Source organism: Phialemonium atrogriseum (genome assembly GCF_030411735.1).
Source record: "Phialemonium atrogriseum strain 8032-3 unplaced genomic scaffold QBC33scaffold_2, whole genome shotgun sequence".
Lineage (NCBI taxonomy): Eukaryota > Fungi > Ascomycota > Sordariomycetes > Cephalothecales > Cephalothecaceae > Phialemonium > Phialemonium atrogriseum.
Window position 1 is genome coordinate 1,266,133 of NW_026848139.1, and position 13,409 is coordinate 1,279,541.

General features: G+C 57.2%; 3 protein-coding genes across 3 annotated transcripts; 2 read left to right on the plus strand and 1 right to left on the minus strand.

Annotated features, from left to right (window-relative positions):
• Nucleotides 1–23: 23 nt before the first annotated feature.
• QBC33DRAFT_524517 (DUF221-domain-containing protein) lies at nt 24–3,773 on the minus strand. The gene is made up of 6 exons (XM_060426734.1): nt 3,492–3,773; nt 3,296–3,438; nt 3,108–3,234; nt 1,777–3,044; nt 1,320–1,718; nt 24–1,262 (listed from the first exon to the last, which is right to left on the minus strand). Exons 2-6 carry the CDS (start codon nt 3,339–3,341, stop codon nt 424–426), a joined length of 2,679 nt encoding a protein of 892 aa, XP_060287914.1. The 5' UTR covers nt 3,342–3,438; nt 3,492–3,773; the 3' UTR covers nt 24–423.
• Nucleotides 3,774–5,683: 1,910 nt separating this feature from the next.
• On the plus strand, nt 5,684–7,561 carry QBC33DRAFT_163627 (uncharacterized protein). The gene has a single exon (XM_060422251.1). The coding sequence runs from the start codon at nt 5,910–5,912 to the stop codon at nt 7,479–7,481; it is 1,572 nt and encodes a 523-aa protein (XP_060287915.1). The 5' UTR covers nt 5,684–5,909; the 3' UTR covers nt 7,482–7,561.
• A 541-nt stretch (nt 7,562–8,102) lies between these two features.
• On the plus strand, nt 8,103–11,261 carry QBC33DRAFT_554865 (uncharacterized protein; the record flags this gene model as incomplete). Its single annotated transcript, XM_060429563.1, has 1 exon — nt 8,103–11,261. The coding sequence occupies one exon, from the start codon at nt 8,103–8,105 to the stop codon at nt 11,259–11,261; it is 3,159 nt and encodes a 1,052-aa protein (XP_060287916.1).
• Between the last annotated feature and the right edge of the window lie 2,148 nt (nt 11,262–13,409).

A 13,409-nucleotide genomic window follows, 5' to 3' on the forward strand; every position in this document is an offset into this window, starting at 1 on the left:
GAATCCCTTGGCCATGGTTCGCAGTGGAATAAAACAATTGACGCCATTTTTTAAAAATATAATAATAGAAGCTGTACTTTTTGTTCGTCTCCGCAGATTATTAGCGTACAATGCCGTGTTGGCAGTGAGTGTGGAAGTGAGAGTGGAATAAGTAGGTAGCTAACGTGGAGAGAGAGTGAGGGTATTCGTGTAGTATTACGATCTTAATATTGATCCTAATCCTGTCGAGTTAAGGAGCGACGGGGCATCTAGACGACCCCCTTTCGTGCACGAGAAGCAAGCCAAGTGGTAAGACAGCCATATTAACATTATCAAATCTCAAAACCACTACCCTCTTGAAATCCCACCGAGTAAGGAACGACTCGCACCATGTGACTCAACTCCGGGTATCTTCCATGAAAATCAGTTAAGAATCTTCTCCCATCAGTAGATGACCTTCTCCTCCCACACCGGCGGCCTTGTCGTTTCGCGATCCCAGTTGATCTTGCCCTGCTCGTCCAGATCGCAGGCTTCGTCGGTGATGGGGATGATCTTGCTGGTGTGTGCGATCTCCTGTCTCGAGACGCCCGCAGGGTCCTTGGGGATCCAGAGCAGCGGCGTCGTGGAGGTCACCGATGGGGGGTAGTATGCATTGTTCTCGACCTCCTCGGAGTAAATGTTTGTGAGGTCAAGAGGTCCGGTGGGGGCCAGCGCACGGAGCGTCTCATAGTCGGAGAATAGCCACGGCTTGAGGAACTTGGTGAGGGGATTCGGCTTCTTCGTTTTCGCGCTGTGCAGGGATTGAGCCTCGGGCATGGCCTTCTCCGAATTGTCCACAGGCTGCGTCCCGTTATGTTGGGCTTCATTACGATGCAGCCCATCGGCGGCGGCGGCGGTCTGGCCAGGTACGGCACTCTGCGCCACGGGGGTATCAAGAAGGCGAGCCTCCTCCTCAGCAAGGAGGGAGAGGGGCAGGTTGTACAGCAGAGGATCGAGGGCGCTGTTGAGGCTGATGTGGAAGAGGACGGTGAAGACGAGGAAGGCAACCATCAGGACGAGCGGGCCCGGTGCAACAGAGGCGCCGAAGAGGCCGATCATGCAGACTTCGGCGAGATAGATACCCGTGAAGAGTTGTTTGATGGCACGCGGGTAGATCAGTCCACGGGTGTCGATCTGAGTGTCGGTGACGAACAAGACATTGTAACGCCATGCGAAGTAGAACAGCGACATGCCAACCGTAGCCCAGCCGAGCATCAGAGGGGCAATGCCGGCATAGGTAATTGCTATGACAAAGTCAGCACGAGACAAGGTAGCTTAAGCCGAGAGGAAAGGAAGCATACCGATGACGGTGATGTTGGTGTAAACTGGCATGGTGCTTCCCCACGAGATGGCGCTGAGGTTGGCCCATTTGGTGTAGTAGGCCCTGGGTGTCCCCGAGAGGTACTTGTACATGAGGGAAAAGACGACAAACCCGACGACCTGTGAAAGGACCTGGGATGCGATGGTGAGGCCCTGGACAATGAAGTACGATATGTAGAAATTCGACGCCTTGGGGAGGTTGTTGGCGAGGATCGACGGGGCGTTGGCGGGCTTATCAGCAATCTGCTTGGCAACAGCCGAAGCAGACGAGGCCATGGTCGTGATCAGGAAGACCTGGATGACCAGGAACGCAAAGTAAGCATTCTGAGTGAAGAGCTCAACTCGGGACTCGGAAGGCTCTCCGGCGAGCCTGGCGCATACTGTACGACTTGTTAGTTGAAAGGGTCTAACGGGGAAAGCAGCAGACGGTCAACCTACTTCGCATGATGATTGGGACCAGTGACATCAAAATCGAAAGGGCGACCGCGGGTAGCAGGCCCGTTATGACGCCCATGATGATCTGGGGGATCTTGTCGAGCCATGTGAGGAAAGAAAGGGTCTTGAGGTAGTTGACGTTGCTGATGACTCCAACAACCGCCACCGGAATAGCCCAGAAGATGATTAGAGCCGTGATGAAAGCGAGGACGGCGTAGCGGCGGACGACCTTCTGCCACCATGAGATTCCGAGGCTCTTCCAGATAACCTCACCAGGCTTGATCCCGACATATCTCGGCGTCATCTGGAAGCCTTGATGGTGAGAGACGACCTGGGCGGCGCACTCGGCCTCGGCCTGGGTCCTAAACTGGACGAAGACTCCAGGAATCTTCTTGTATTCCCCTGCCCGATACGACGCTTGGGCAGCTTCGACAGCGGGAATAACCGTCTGCAGTTCGTTGCGGCACCAGTCGATCGTGTCGACCTTCTTGCCGAGGAGTCCGAGTGGCCCTGTACGATGCGTGGGCCGCTTCTTCTCTGGAACCCAACGACCAGCGACGCTACCAGACTCGGAATCGACGGCACCGGCGGTCTCGGAGGGGTAGGGGGCGCCGTCGGCCTCGGCGGGGGGCTCAACCTGGTCTGCGGTCCCCTTCTTGATCGCCTTCTGGCGCGTCTTGTTCGCAATCTTGATCAGCTTTACCTCGGCTGACTCCAGGCGATAGGCAGCCTTGTCACGCTTCTTGACGAGCTTGTCGAGGTCTTTGGTGTCACCAGATATCCAGATCTTCCTGACCGTGTCGCCGAACATCTTGCGCAGCGTCGTCTCGTGGAGGAAATTCGCGGGAACCGAGGTGAAGAGAACGGTCCGCGAAGAGACACGGCTAGCGTACGCGGGGCTGAGCAAGAAGGCCTGGCGGAGGTTGATGTAGAAGATGCACTCCCGCATGATCAGATACATGATGAAACTGAAGTAAACCCAGCAAACAAGGGCATGGGCAAAGTATCGGTATTTCTGGGTACTCCGGTTGATGTTGCTGTACGAGAGGATGTCGAGCTGCTCTTGGCCACCGCCACCGGTCGCATTGACGGGGAACAGGACAGGCCAGGTGATGCAGCATCCCACGAAGCAGATGACAACCGTCATGCGCAGGTAGCGCAGGTAGAGATAGGCGTCGAGGGACTGGTGCTGGAGAGCGTAGATATCCGGTATCTTCCAGAAGGCGCCAATCCAGTTGAAGAAGCCGGTTGGTAAAGCAGGAGAACGTTCACTACCCGTCATTGTCAGCAATTGGTTTCACATGAGCGCGTGCCGCGGGTGACAGCGTCTTTACTTTTCGCGGAGACTCCCAAGGTAAGTTCGCGGAGCATAATAACGCTTCTGGGTTCTTCTCAAGATCAAGAAGGCGATCAGGTAGATGGCCGAGACGAGAGCCACTGGCGCGAGGGTGGAGACCAGTCCTGTAGGAGAGGTTAGTGATGAGAGTCTACTGCCCAGTGGTTCCATGGCAGGAATAGTTACCCGACAGGGAGGACGACTTTGGAGGGTCATCGTCGCTCGAACTCATGGTCGCGGTAGGTTACTGGCGCGTAGCCTTGAACGAGACGCGATTCGGATGGGCCCAGAGAGACTGCGCGCGTAAAGAGCGACAGTAGGGCAAGAATCTATTGTGATCCAGTCAGAGTTGTGATGGACAACGGGGAGGGGCTGACTGTACGTTTGAAGAGGTCGTGCCTTTTCTGAAGAAGGGGGACAAGCTTGGAACTTTTGGGACTCGGGGGGTCAGGGTATTGATTGGGAAGTGGGTCGAGCTTGGGTCCAGCTCCAGAGCTGTGTGGTGTGGGCTTGCTAGCTGAGAGAACTGCAAGGCTTGTGAGATTGTGGTGGGCTCAATCTCCCCCAAGGTAGAGCTTCTATGTTGTATGCGTAGAAAGGGAAAGAGGGCATCAAACACACAAACACTTCTTCCCGCGCAGGATTTGGCAAAAGCGCGCTGGGGAGGACCTTTTACATAGTATCGCATAATCGCTCGACGAGATTAACCTGCTGTTGTTCTACCTCATCTTCTTAGTCCATGCGATCTACACTCCCAAGGTACCCATCATTCCGTAATCTGTACACAGGCATCGATTGGCCGTAACGCATGTACGGGACGGTACTTGATCTGCACCCCTGCCCTATGACGCAGATGTCGGAGCACCCTGTGCACAACTCAATTACTATTTTACCAGATACACGATTAGCGCTGTTGATCAGCTCCAGCGAAAGTGCCCACAATGTTCAGCCCAAGCTGTGCGGAATTGGGGAAATGCAGATTCTCTAGAATAGCCTCCATATTTTTTATTAACACTTTGGTAGCCAGACTGGAAATTCACTTCGGCTGGTTGTGGTGATGTGAAGGCCTCGTTCGTCTGGACGAAGCGGCTGCAGATGAAATATATTTGAACAGGGGTTTCTGCAGCGCCTACCCCTGTCCCAAGCAGCAAGCTAGTGCGGATGTGGGTAAATTGAGATAATTGCGGGGCCAATGGTGGTTAGTTGGTACTTCTCCGTTTCCGGGTTCAGGTTCTGCCAGTCAACTTGTCAATGAAATTACACATGCCTTTCAACTTCCACTTTCTCCAAACCTGTTTCCAGCCTTTTGCATCTCAACTATCACAGACTCTCAAACGCACAATGGCGTAGGTACATACATAGAGTAGGTAAACGGTAAACCGCCTGCCGGGCCTCTTTCGCAAGCCGTTCTTGACGTACCTATGATGAGACCAAGCATTGGTCGGCCGTTTCTGCTTCTCTTGACGCTGTCGATTTCTGGTGCTCCAACGATTCTGCGCCCAACCCCACTGTGACTGTGAGCCCATGATACACTTTTCAGCTTGTGGCGGACGCGGCCACGTAGCACACTTCCAATCGAAATTAGTCAGGCCAATCGACGATCGTGTTCGCGGATAGCGTTTGGGATCATCCCAGCCCATGTCTGAGTATCAAGATTGCCGAGCCAAGATAGCGGCAGTCGACTCAACCCCTGCCCGTGCTTGTCAGTAGCCCAGCATCATCGACTCTCGGTTGCTTGTAACAGACACTTGAACGAGATGCCTATGAATCGTTTTCCGTTTTACTCTGTACATACTAGTATAGTGTATGGATACTGTGCAGTGCACACGTGCAATGGAATTCTACGCTATTAACGCTCGGTAATCTCACAGAGAATGCATCGGCCCACGCTTGTCAAGGAGACACCTGAACGTGGAGACCCATTCGTGCGACGAGCTGGAACGCATCCCCGCCAAGTGGCAATGGTGGTCAGCTCGTCAGGGTACTTGTGGCACGCTGGGCCGGGGCCGGGACCCGGGAGCTGACCGGCCACATCCCATGCTTTCCCCATTTAGGAATAGTCGTTATTGGGCTTGGCTGATCTTCACCCCTTGCGCTTCTGGACCCACGATCCCCACCCCGGATGGGAAATTATTTTTTAGTGTACTAGAAAGGGTACCTCGGTCGACATGGAGCTGATGCGATCTTCGATCAGGACCGATTAGCAAGGTCGCAACTATCGACGTTCGCTATGTACACTAAAAGAATACAAGGTGATGATCTGTGGATATCTGAAGAAGCAACAGGGTGGTCCCCCTCAGTCCAGATCTCCCAATACGTAACGTAATTACGGATTATCGCGGAGCTCATTCCATTCCAGTAGCTCTATGTTTGTAATGGCACAGAAGGAGCGCCATGGAAGCAACCCGATATAACTTCTACCCAGGTGTATGCTCTCGTCCTTCGCAGGCAGGGTGCATTTTCGTTGTCCAACGCTCGAAGAATCTTGACATTTCTTTATGCTTCATTCCAGGGAATGCAGTGAGCTCTGGTTGCGTCCGGTTCTTTGTATTATGGGGGAATGCTTCATTGTCCATCCCTTGCCTTGCGTGTGGTAGAATGGTCGTTGGTTGGCGTCCTTGTGCTAGAAACCTCGAGAATATAGCATTCCGCATCCTTATTAACCACGCGATCATGTCTTGTTTTCTCGCAGTTCCTCTTCATCCCTTCTTCGCGTGTGAAACTTTTGCAGATCTCTCATCGGCATCTCGTCTCATCTCAGCCCCCCTGAGACATTCAGCAAGAGCTAAATCGAGTCACGATGGCCGAACTTCCGATTACCCACCAGGTTGAGCACGATTTTGACGAGGAAGGCGAGCAGCGAGGCTACATCAAGGCTACCGACTACTCCCTCCCCTACACCTCGCAGTGGTCGCGGATGCACCATGACGAATGCGGGTTGCTCCGCCAGCTCAACTGCAACTTCATCTCCACGCCCGAGGTGCCCCCAACCCTGCTGTCGCTGAAGCAGCACGCCCAGGCACTATGCATCCTGCTCCTGAAGCTCGTTCCGACGCTCGAGCCCAGCGTGGTCGACGCCGCCAACTACGGGGACCAGCTGGCCCTGAGGGCAGCCCAGAATGATGCCTTCGACTGGCTCAACGACCTGCAGACACCGTACGCCAATGACGACCCGGACCATAAAAAGCCGCTCAACAGCTTGATCAACGAGGTCAAGGGCCGCAGCGACGTCTTTGGGACAGAGTACCACTGCCCCCTGACCGAGACGAAGCCCCGCGGCCTCGGCGAGCCGGTGAAACAATTTGCCAACCACCACAACCTGATCATGCACACCAACGCCTGCCTCGAGCGTCTCGACCACGAGTTCAGCAGCGAGGGTGGCCTGATGGGGCTGCTTCCCACCGACCATGACTCCGAAAAGAACGACCGCGAGGACGCGCGCAACACCCTCCTCGGCCAGTGGCTGGGCTTCACGCAGCACCTTGTCGGGCGCATGCACGAGCTGGAAATTGCCTACGGCAACGCCCTGGACGCGCTGGCGGGCGAGGCCGTCGTGCCGCTTCAGCACCTGTCGACGCTCGGCCCCGACGGGCGGTCGGGCCGGGAAATCGCCTACCCGCAGGACCGCTGGCTGCTGGTCAACGCAGGCGACGACGTGTTCGAGCACATCCACAGCATCCTGGACAGGCAGGAGGCGCTGGTGGAGGAGAAGGAGAAGATATGGAAGGCCAAGGGCGTCAGCGGCGAGCGCCAGTGGCAGGAGGAGCGCGGCGGCAAGACGTACGCCCGCGGCATCATCCCCGTCAACCTGACGACGCGGTACTACCGCCTCGCGGGCCAGGGCCGCAACACGCTGTTCGTCCTGCCCGCCTGGGACCACCACCCGGCGGTCCAGCAGACCAAGACGCTGGAGTCCAACCCGACCGTCGTGTCGGCGCTGCAGCCAAAGTTCCCCGTGCGGGTCACCGAACTGGAGAAGCGGTACAACAGGCGTATCGAGGAGGCCGCCGAGCTCGAGTCCCAGAACATACGCCTGGGCTCGACCGTAAACACGGCGCACGCCCAGATCAGGAGCCTCGAGGCCGACCTGGAGCGCGAGCGGGCCGCCAACCGAGCGCTCGAGAGCGCCGTCGGCAGCGACGGCCGGGCCCTGGCGGCGCAGGTCACGGAGCTCAGGCTGGAGCTCGAGGCCACTAAGGACGACCTCGCCAACGAACAGATGGGCAAGGAGGCGCGGTTGGGTGACGTTCGGGCTCTACAGCACAGCATTACCCAGTACATAGCCGATCTTGCAGACTGCGATAAGGAAATCGCAGGGCTGAAGGCTAAGCTGGCGGACCTGATTGGCACCGACAAGGGCGACAAGGAATGATGGGCAATGCGTTAGTGAACTTAGCTTTGTTTTTCGTGCATGTCACAGTTGAGTTGGAACATTTGATTTTGGATTTTTCTCCTTTCATTACTGTGTATCGTATCGCGGTTCCAGGTTGTTTACCCGGTTGTTGGATTATGCGTAGGTACCTATGTATCTAAATGTGGATGGATACCTGTGTACTTTTTCGTATTTGTTCGCTATTGGACCAGATACGGGTTGCTGGAGCAACTATCATTTTCCCTGGTCAAAACAAACCCAGCCATCTTCGGCAACATCTGTGCTTGGTCGATTCAATCGATTCACTTGTCAATTGAGCGGTTTCCCCCCACCATGCTGATCTCTCCGCGAAAGAACTCATTTGCTTTTTCATGCTAGCCGTGCCCACCTTGCCAGCCCATCGTGCACTATTACACACTACGTGGCTGTCTTAAGAACCATGGTTCATTATTATTCTTAGCATCATTCAGCTATACCCTCATCCTGACCAAGTCGCGCGCAACGAGGACCTGGAACCAACTCAAACAGCGCACAACCAGGGAATGCTGAGCGCAGAGCCGGAAAACGGGACCATGTGGTTGTCCTGAGACCATAATAGTGGCCTCCTCCGCAGTGCTCCAAATGTTAGACATCGCGGGGTATCCCTTGGTAGGGACCCTGTCTTCCTCCACCACGGCCGTCCGAAGGACAGTTTGGGCATTCCTTCTTTTCTGGATCTGGATTGCGAGGTCTCAGATCTTGCCTTATACACCAACGACGATCCTCCTGCCCCAGTGTGGGCCTTCGTCGTGTCAAGGCCAGAGCAGCCATGACGCCTTCATTTTCTACCCAGACGACTCATCCGTCAATCTGCTGTCCATCGACGTTTCGTCGACAGTTCACGCCAGGTCCCTCAATGTAGAGACACTTACATCTGGACTTCCCTTTCTCGACGACGAAGCCGGCTCGACGGCCTTCACCGCGTCGATCTCGGACGATGGGACCATTACCGTACTCGCCGGTGATTGTTCTTCGAAGAAGGCACCATCTGTCTGGACCTTCAATCGGACATCCGGCCAGACCAAGTGGGCCCAGCATTATCCCACCACCAACGGCCCAGCTGGGCCCTCCTTTCTGGGAGGGAGCTTGAGCTTCTCTTCTACGATCGCCCCGGTCCCATCGCCGCCTGTGACGTATGTCTACGGCGGGATGTGCCCGTGGTCAAACGCCTCAACATCGACCTGGCAGTCAGCAGCATCGTACTCGAACCAGATGCTGAAGATTTCTACCCAAGACCCTGGACCGGATGCCGCATATACGGTCAGGTATGCCTCCAACAATGGACCGCCCATTGCGGACGCCGGGTTTACCTTCACTCCTCTCGTACCCTCTATTGCGAACAGGTCGGGAACGGTGACGCAGCAGGCCAACAGCGTTCTGCTGGGGGGACACACTCAAGGCGCCTTCATCAACATGAGCACGGCTGCCCTCTGGAGCCTGCCCGAGGAGTCGTGGACCTTCCTCTCCATCAACGCGCCGGCGGGCAATCCAAACACCGAGCTGGCCATCAAGAATACCATCACGGGCGTCGAGAGCAGGTCCGGCCACACCGCGGTTCTCACCGAGGACGGAAGCTCCCTCGTCATACTGGGAGGCTGGGTCGGCGACATCACCCAGGCGGCCGAGCCGCAGTTGGCAGTCCTCGAGATGGGCAGCAGCTTTGACGACTGGCAGTGGTCCAACCCGGTCGCGCAGCCGCCAGGCCCCGGAATATACGGCCACGGAGCAACTCTGCTGCCCGGGAATGTCATGATGGTCTACGGGGGATATAGCGTCTCGTCGAGTCCATCGTCCAGGGTTAAGAGACGGCAGATCGGGGCCAGTAACGAGGTTCCCATGTTCCTCAACCTGACTTCAATGGCGTGGACAGACGAATACACGCACCCCACCGCCAGCAGTAAAGCCGACGGTGGTGGTTCAACCTCAAGCTCGCCCTCGCCCAGCGGGTCGAATTCGAAAAGCAAAAAGATCGGTTTGGGAGTCGGTCTCGGGGTCGGCATCCCCCTGGCGATAGCCGCCATCGTCCTCGGGGTGTGTTACAGGAGGCACGCCAACCGCCAGCGCGCCCACCGGGACCAGGTGGTCCGGAACCTGAGCCAGGACGCCGCGAGGTTCCTGAACGTGGGCAACAACCACGACGAGATGCTCGAGCGCGACCACGGCGGCGACGCCGGCATCTTCCCCTGGAACCCGGCCGCGGCGCGGGACTGGTACACGGGCGGGCCCGACGCGTACGCCCGCGGGCAGCGCTCACTGGGCTACGAGAGTCTCCGCGGTCAGGGCAAGCTGTCCCCCTTCTCGTACCCTCCGCCCCTCCCGCCCGTCGCGGCGGGGCCGAGTTCCGGCCGGTCGCGCGGCTCGGCTCGGGGACTGTACCAGCCCACCAACGTACTTACGTCGTCGAGCGGCGGTGGCAGTGGCGGCTATGATTTCGGCAGCCCCCATCGCATCCCGCCCATCTACGAGGCGGACGAGGACGAGGGGCCCGAGGACGGCGACACCAGCAGCCCGAGCGGGTCACCCAGTAGCCCGGAGCACAACCACCACCCCGACGACGACGGCGACTACGACGACGATGACGAGGGCGAGGGCGCCGGCTCGGACCCGTTCCTCACGCCCACGGCCACGACCCCAAGGGGCAGCGGCATCTTTGCGCCGTCCAGCCGCGCCGCCAGCACGCCCAGCCCCGAGGGCGGCAGGGGGCCCGCCACCACCACCGCCGTCGCCGCCGCCGGGCAGGACCACGACGTCCGGGACTGGGTGTCGGACGTCGACGCCGCCGACGCCTTGCTGGCGGCCAGGATCAGCGCGCACGGGACGACCACAACCACGACGCCGACGAGCGACGAGGGCCGCCCCCCGAGCAGCATGTCCGAGTCCGGCCGCAGCATCCTCAGCCAGCACCAGAACTACCAGCCGCTGTCGCGGTCGGGGTCGGTGCGGTCGGCGCGGCAGCTGCAGCAGCAGCAGCACCACCACCACCACCGGCGCCGGCACAGCCGGGCAGCGAGCCCGTCGGTGGCGGAGATGGCGCGCCTGGGGAGCAGCTCGGGCAGCTCGTCGCACACGTGGGGCACGGCCAAGAGTAACCTGGCCGGGCTGCGGGACGAGGGGCCGGGCTTGCTTCGGGGAGGGGGCGGCGAGGATGATGAATATGAGGATGAGCCTGGTAGCCCCAGCAAGAATAGGCCGCGGCGGAGCTGGTTTGGGAGCCTGAGGAGGGTGTTTAGTGGGTCGCCTGAGAGTGGTAGCAGCGGTAGTAGGGGGGGAAGCCCGACGCGGGAGGGCTTGATGGGGGGAAGCTCGGACTGCGAGGCCAGGCCTGCTGGGGGCCAGATGCTGAGGAGGAAGCAGGGGCGGGAGGCGTGGGAGGGCGAGGGCGAGGGCGGGGACGGGTTGGATGACTGGGACGTCGAGAGGGCGGTGGAGCAGAGGCTCGTGCAGGTCATGTTCACGGTGCCCAAGGAGAGGCTGAGGGTCGTGAATGCGGAGATTGAGCGAGAGGAGGAGGTCGTGGTCGTTGACCCGGATAGGGAGGGCGGGGAGGAGAAGCTTGGGGGCGACGAACGGCCCCTCGAGCCGATGAGTAAGGACGAGTTGGTCTCGAGAACGCCCTCGACCATCGTCCACACCGCTGAAGCGGTGAGGCTTGACCGGCCGCGCACGCGGGTGCTTGAGATGGTCGAGAGCATCGAGTCTCAGAGCCGGGACAACAGTCCCGCTGGTAGTCCGGAGCGTTGAATGTGTTTCTTTCGCTCCTCCTTTTTGGCTCTTCTCAGCGTTACGGAAGTCAGGTGACTTTCTGCCGGTCATTGTCCATGATCTCTCGAGCGAGGGATATGGAACGCAAGCCCCGGGCTGGGTCGAGACCTGACAGACGACATGGCAAAATTCGGCGGGTTAAGATACGAGTTGGCGAACTACTACTGGGCTGGTCTTTGGCGGGTTGTTTTTTAGTTGGTATCAAAGGCGTCATTTTTTGCTGTATTTTGATGTGTAACTTGGGTACGTAGGTAGACTGATAGGCGTCTCTCGTTGCGCCTGCACATACACAGCAGGCAGGAGGCGTTCCATCGCAGAATCAATTGCTTCGGTTTCCAACCCTTTCCATAATCGTGATTATATCGACTCGATGATCTCTCCTCCTATACAGACAGTATTATAACAGATCAGTCCGGATTTCCCCTGACGCTATCGGGTCGGCTGTGCAACCATGGTCGGGCAGTCTCCACCCGTGCCTGGATCGGCGAGTTTCCGACTCCCCGACGCAAGGCAGATCCTCATCTCGGCTCAGCTGTGGCACCCGGGAGAACATACTCGCGGGTGGCTCCGCTGCTGGTCGGTTGGTTACCATCTGAAGAAAATTCCTTTCGGGGCGGGACTGCACGTTTCACAGTCAGGAAGCGAATTGTCGAGGTCGAATCTAGGACTGATACTTGCCGATCACCGAGGCAGTGGCGCTACGGCTACCACGACGCATCTCCATCTTGCCTCTCGTCACGGACTCGGAGCCACAGGTGATACGTCAGCTTGCTGCTGGTGGTGCTGCTGCTGGCGCCTCCGTTGCTGCTGCTGCTGCTGAAGGAACTTCGGCAGGCCCCAGCTGAGCAGGATGAGAATATGCGAGGCACAGGTACCACGGCAGAAGCTTGTGACTGTGACATGTACGACCGGACGAAACACTTTACTTGCAGAGAACGGATGTCTTACGTAGGTAGGTGAGATGGTGGAGCAGGCATTGGATGTTCATCTGCGTCTTGCTTGCTACGACTTAGCGATGGGATCTGCTCTCTGATGCCTGGCGTGCCTGGGACTCTGGCGGCTCTGCAGGAGCTCCGTTTACCGAGTGGTGGAGTCATAATGGAGAACCACGTGTAGAAGCTTGGGAAGAGCAAGATTTAGAGTATCGCTTGGCGGTGATAGGGTAAGTCACGTCGCACACTGGTGGGGACGGGACTGAGAGCTACCGAACAATCATAGACTACGTGTACGCATATAAGTACGCGCGTAAGGTTCCAAGTCTACCTCTCTAGCCATTGAGCCGCCGTCGACCTGGACCTTCCTCGACCGGTTAGCTATCACAAGAGGGACGGTGACGTCAGATATATCGTGAGTTCGGAGGGCGGCACTTGAGAGAGCGGCCGGCACTCGAGAGGGCGGCATTTGACGGGTGTGGCAATGGCAAAGGTGGAATTGTCCTGTCTATTCTGGTGCAGCTGTAATGAAATAAATACACATGTCAAACAACCTGGAAGGTGCTGCTCCCGAAACAAAACCTTGTTTCTGGTACCATTGCGGATTAAATTAACCCATAATCGGACCCCACGCTCCAATGGAGGAGGTTTGCTCAAATGCCAGGGCAAATTGCGCTCCAATGGAGGAGATTCGCTCTAATGCCAGGGCAAATCGCACTCCAACTAAGGCCTGGGAAGTCGCCTATTATGGCGTCATGATCATTTATGAATATGATACATCTGGCCAAGCTCATCTGGACCTTTCGAATATATCTTCTCGATGCGGAGTGGAAGTACAAATCAAGACGGCAGGAAATTGGAGGATTAGACCACCGAGCCTGAGATGCACGGGAGGTTGGAGGATGGGGGGATGGATGGGGATTAAAGTTGGTTGTGACAATGGATGACAGGTCTTAGCTGCATATATGTCTCCTCTCAAGAAAACTCGGGAGCCGCCTGTCAAGAGGGTGTTAAAGAAAAGGTTCGAGGAAGAAATTGAGGACTTGCAGAGGATGTGGATATTTGTCCCCTACCTGTTAATTATATATATTTTTTGCTTTTCGCTATTTTACATAAAACCACCAGGAAGGGCATCACAAATGAGCATCGTGACGGATACGGTTGGCAACGCCGTTTCTAGCGCCAAGTTCAAGAA

Bases quoted from the DNA above. Each gene is read 5' to 3' on its own strand.
- QBC33DRAFT_524517 (XM_060426734.1), bottom strand. From the start codon at position 3,341: ATGAGTTCGAGCGACGATGACCCTCCAAAGTCGTCCTCCCTGTCGG. The intron at 1,719-1,776 runs GTAGGTTGACCG...CAAGTCGTACAG, and splicing joins GGTCCCAATCATCATGCGAA to TATGCGCCAGGCTCGCCGGA. The intron at 1,263-1,319 runs GTATGCTTCCTT...ACTTTGTCATAG, and splicing joins CACCAACATCACCGTCATCG to CAATTACCTATGCCGGCATT.
- QBC33DRAFT_163627 (XM_060422251.1), top strand. From the start codon at position 5,910: ATGGCCGAACTTCCGATTACCCACCAGGTTGAGCACGATTTTGACGAG.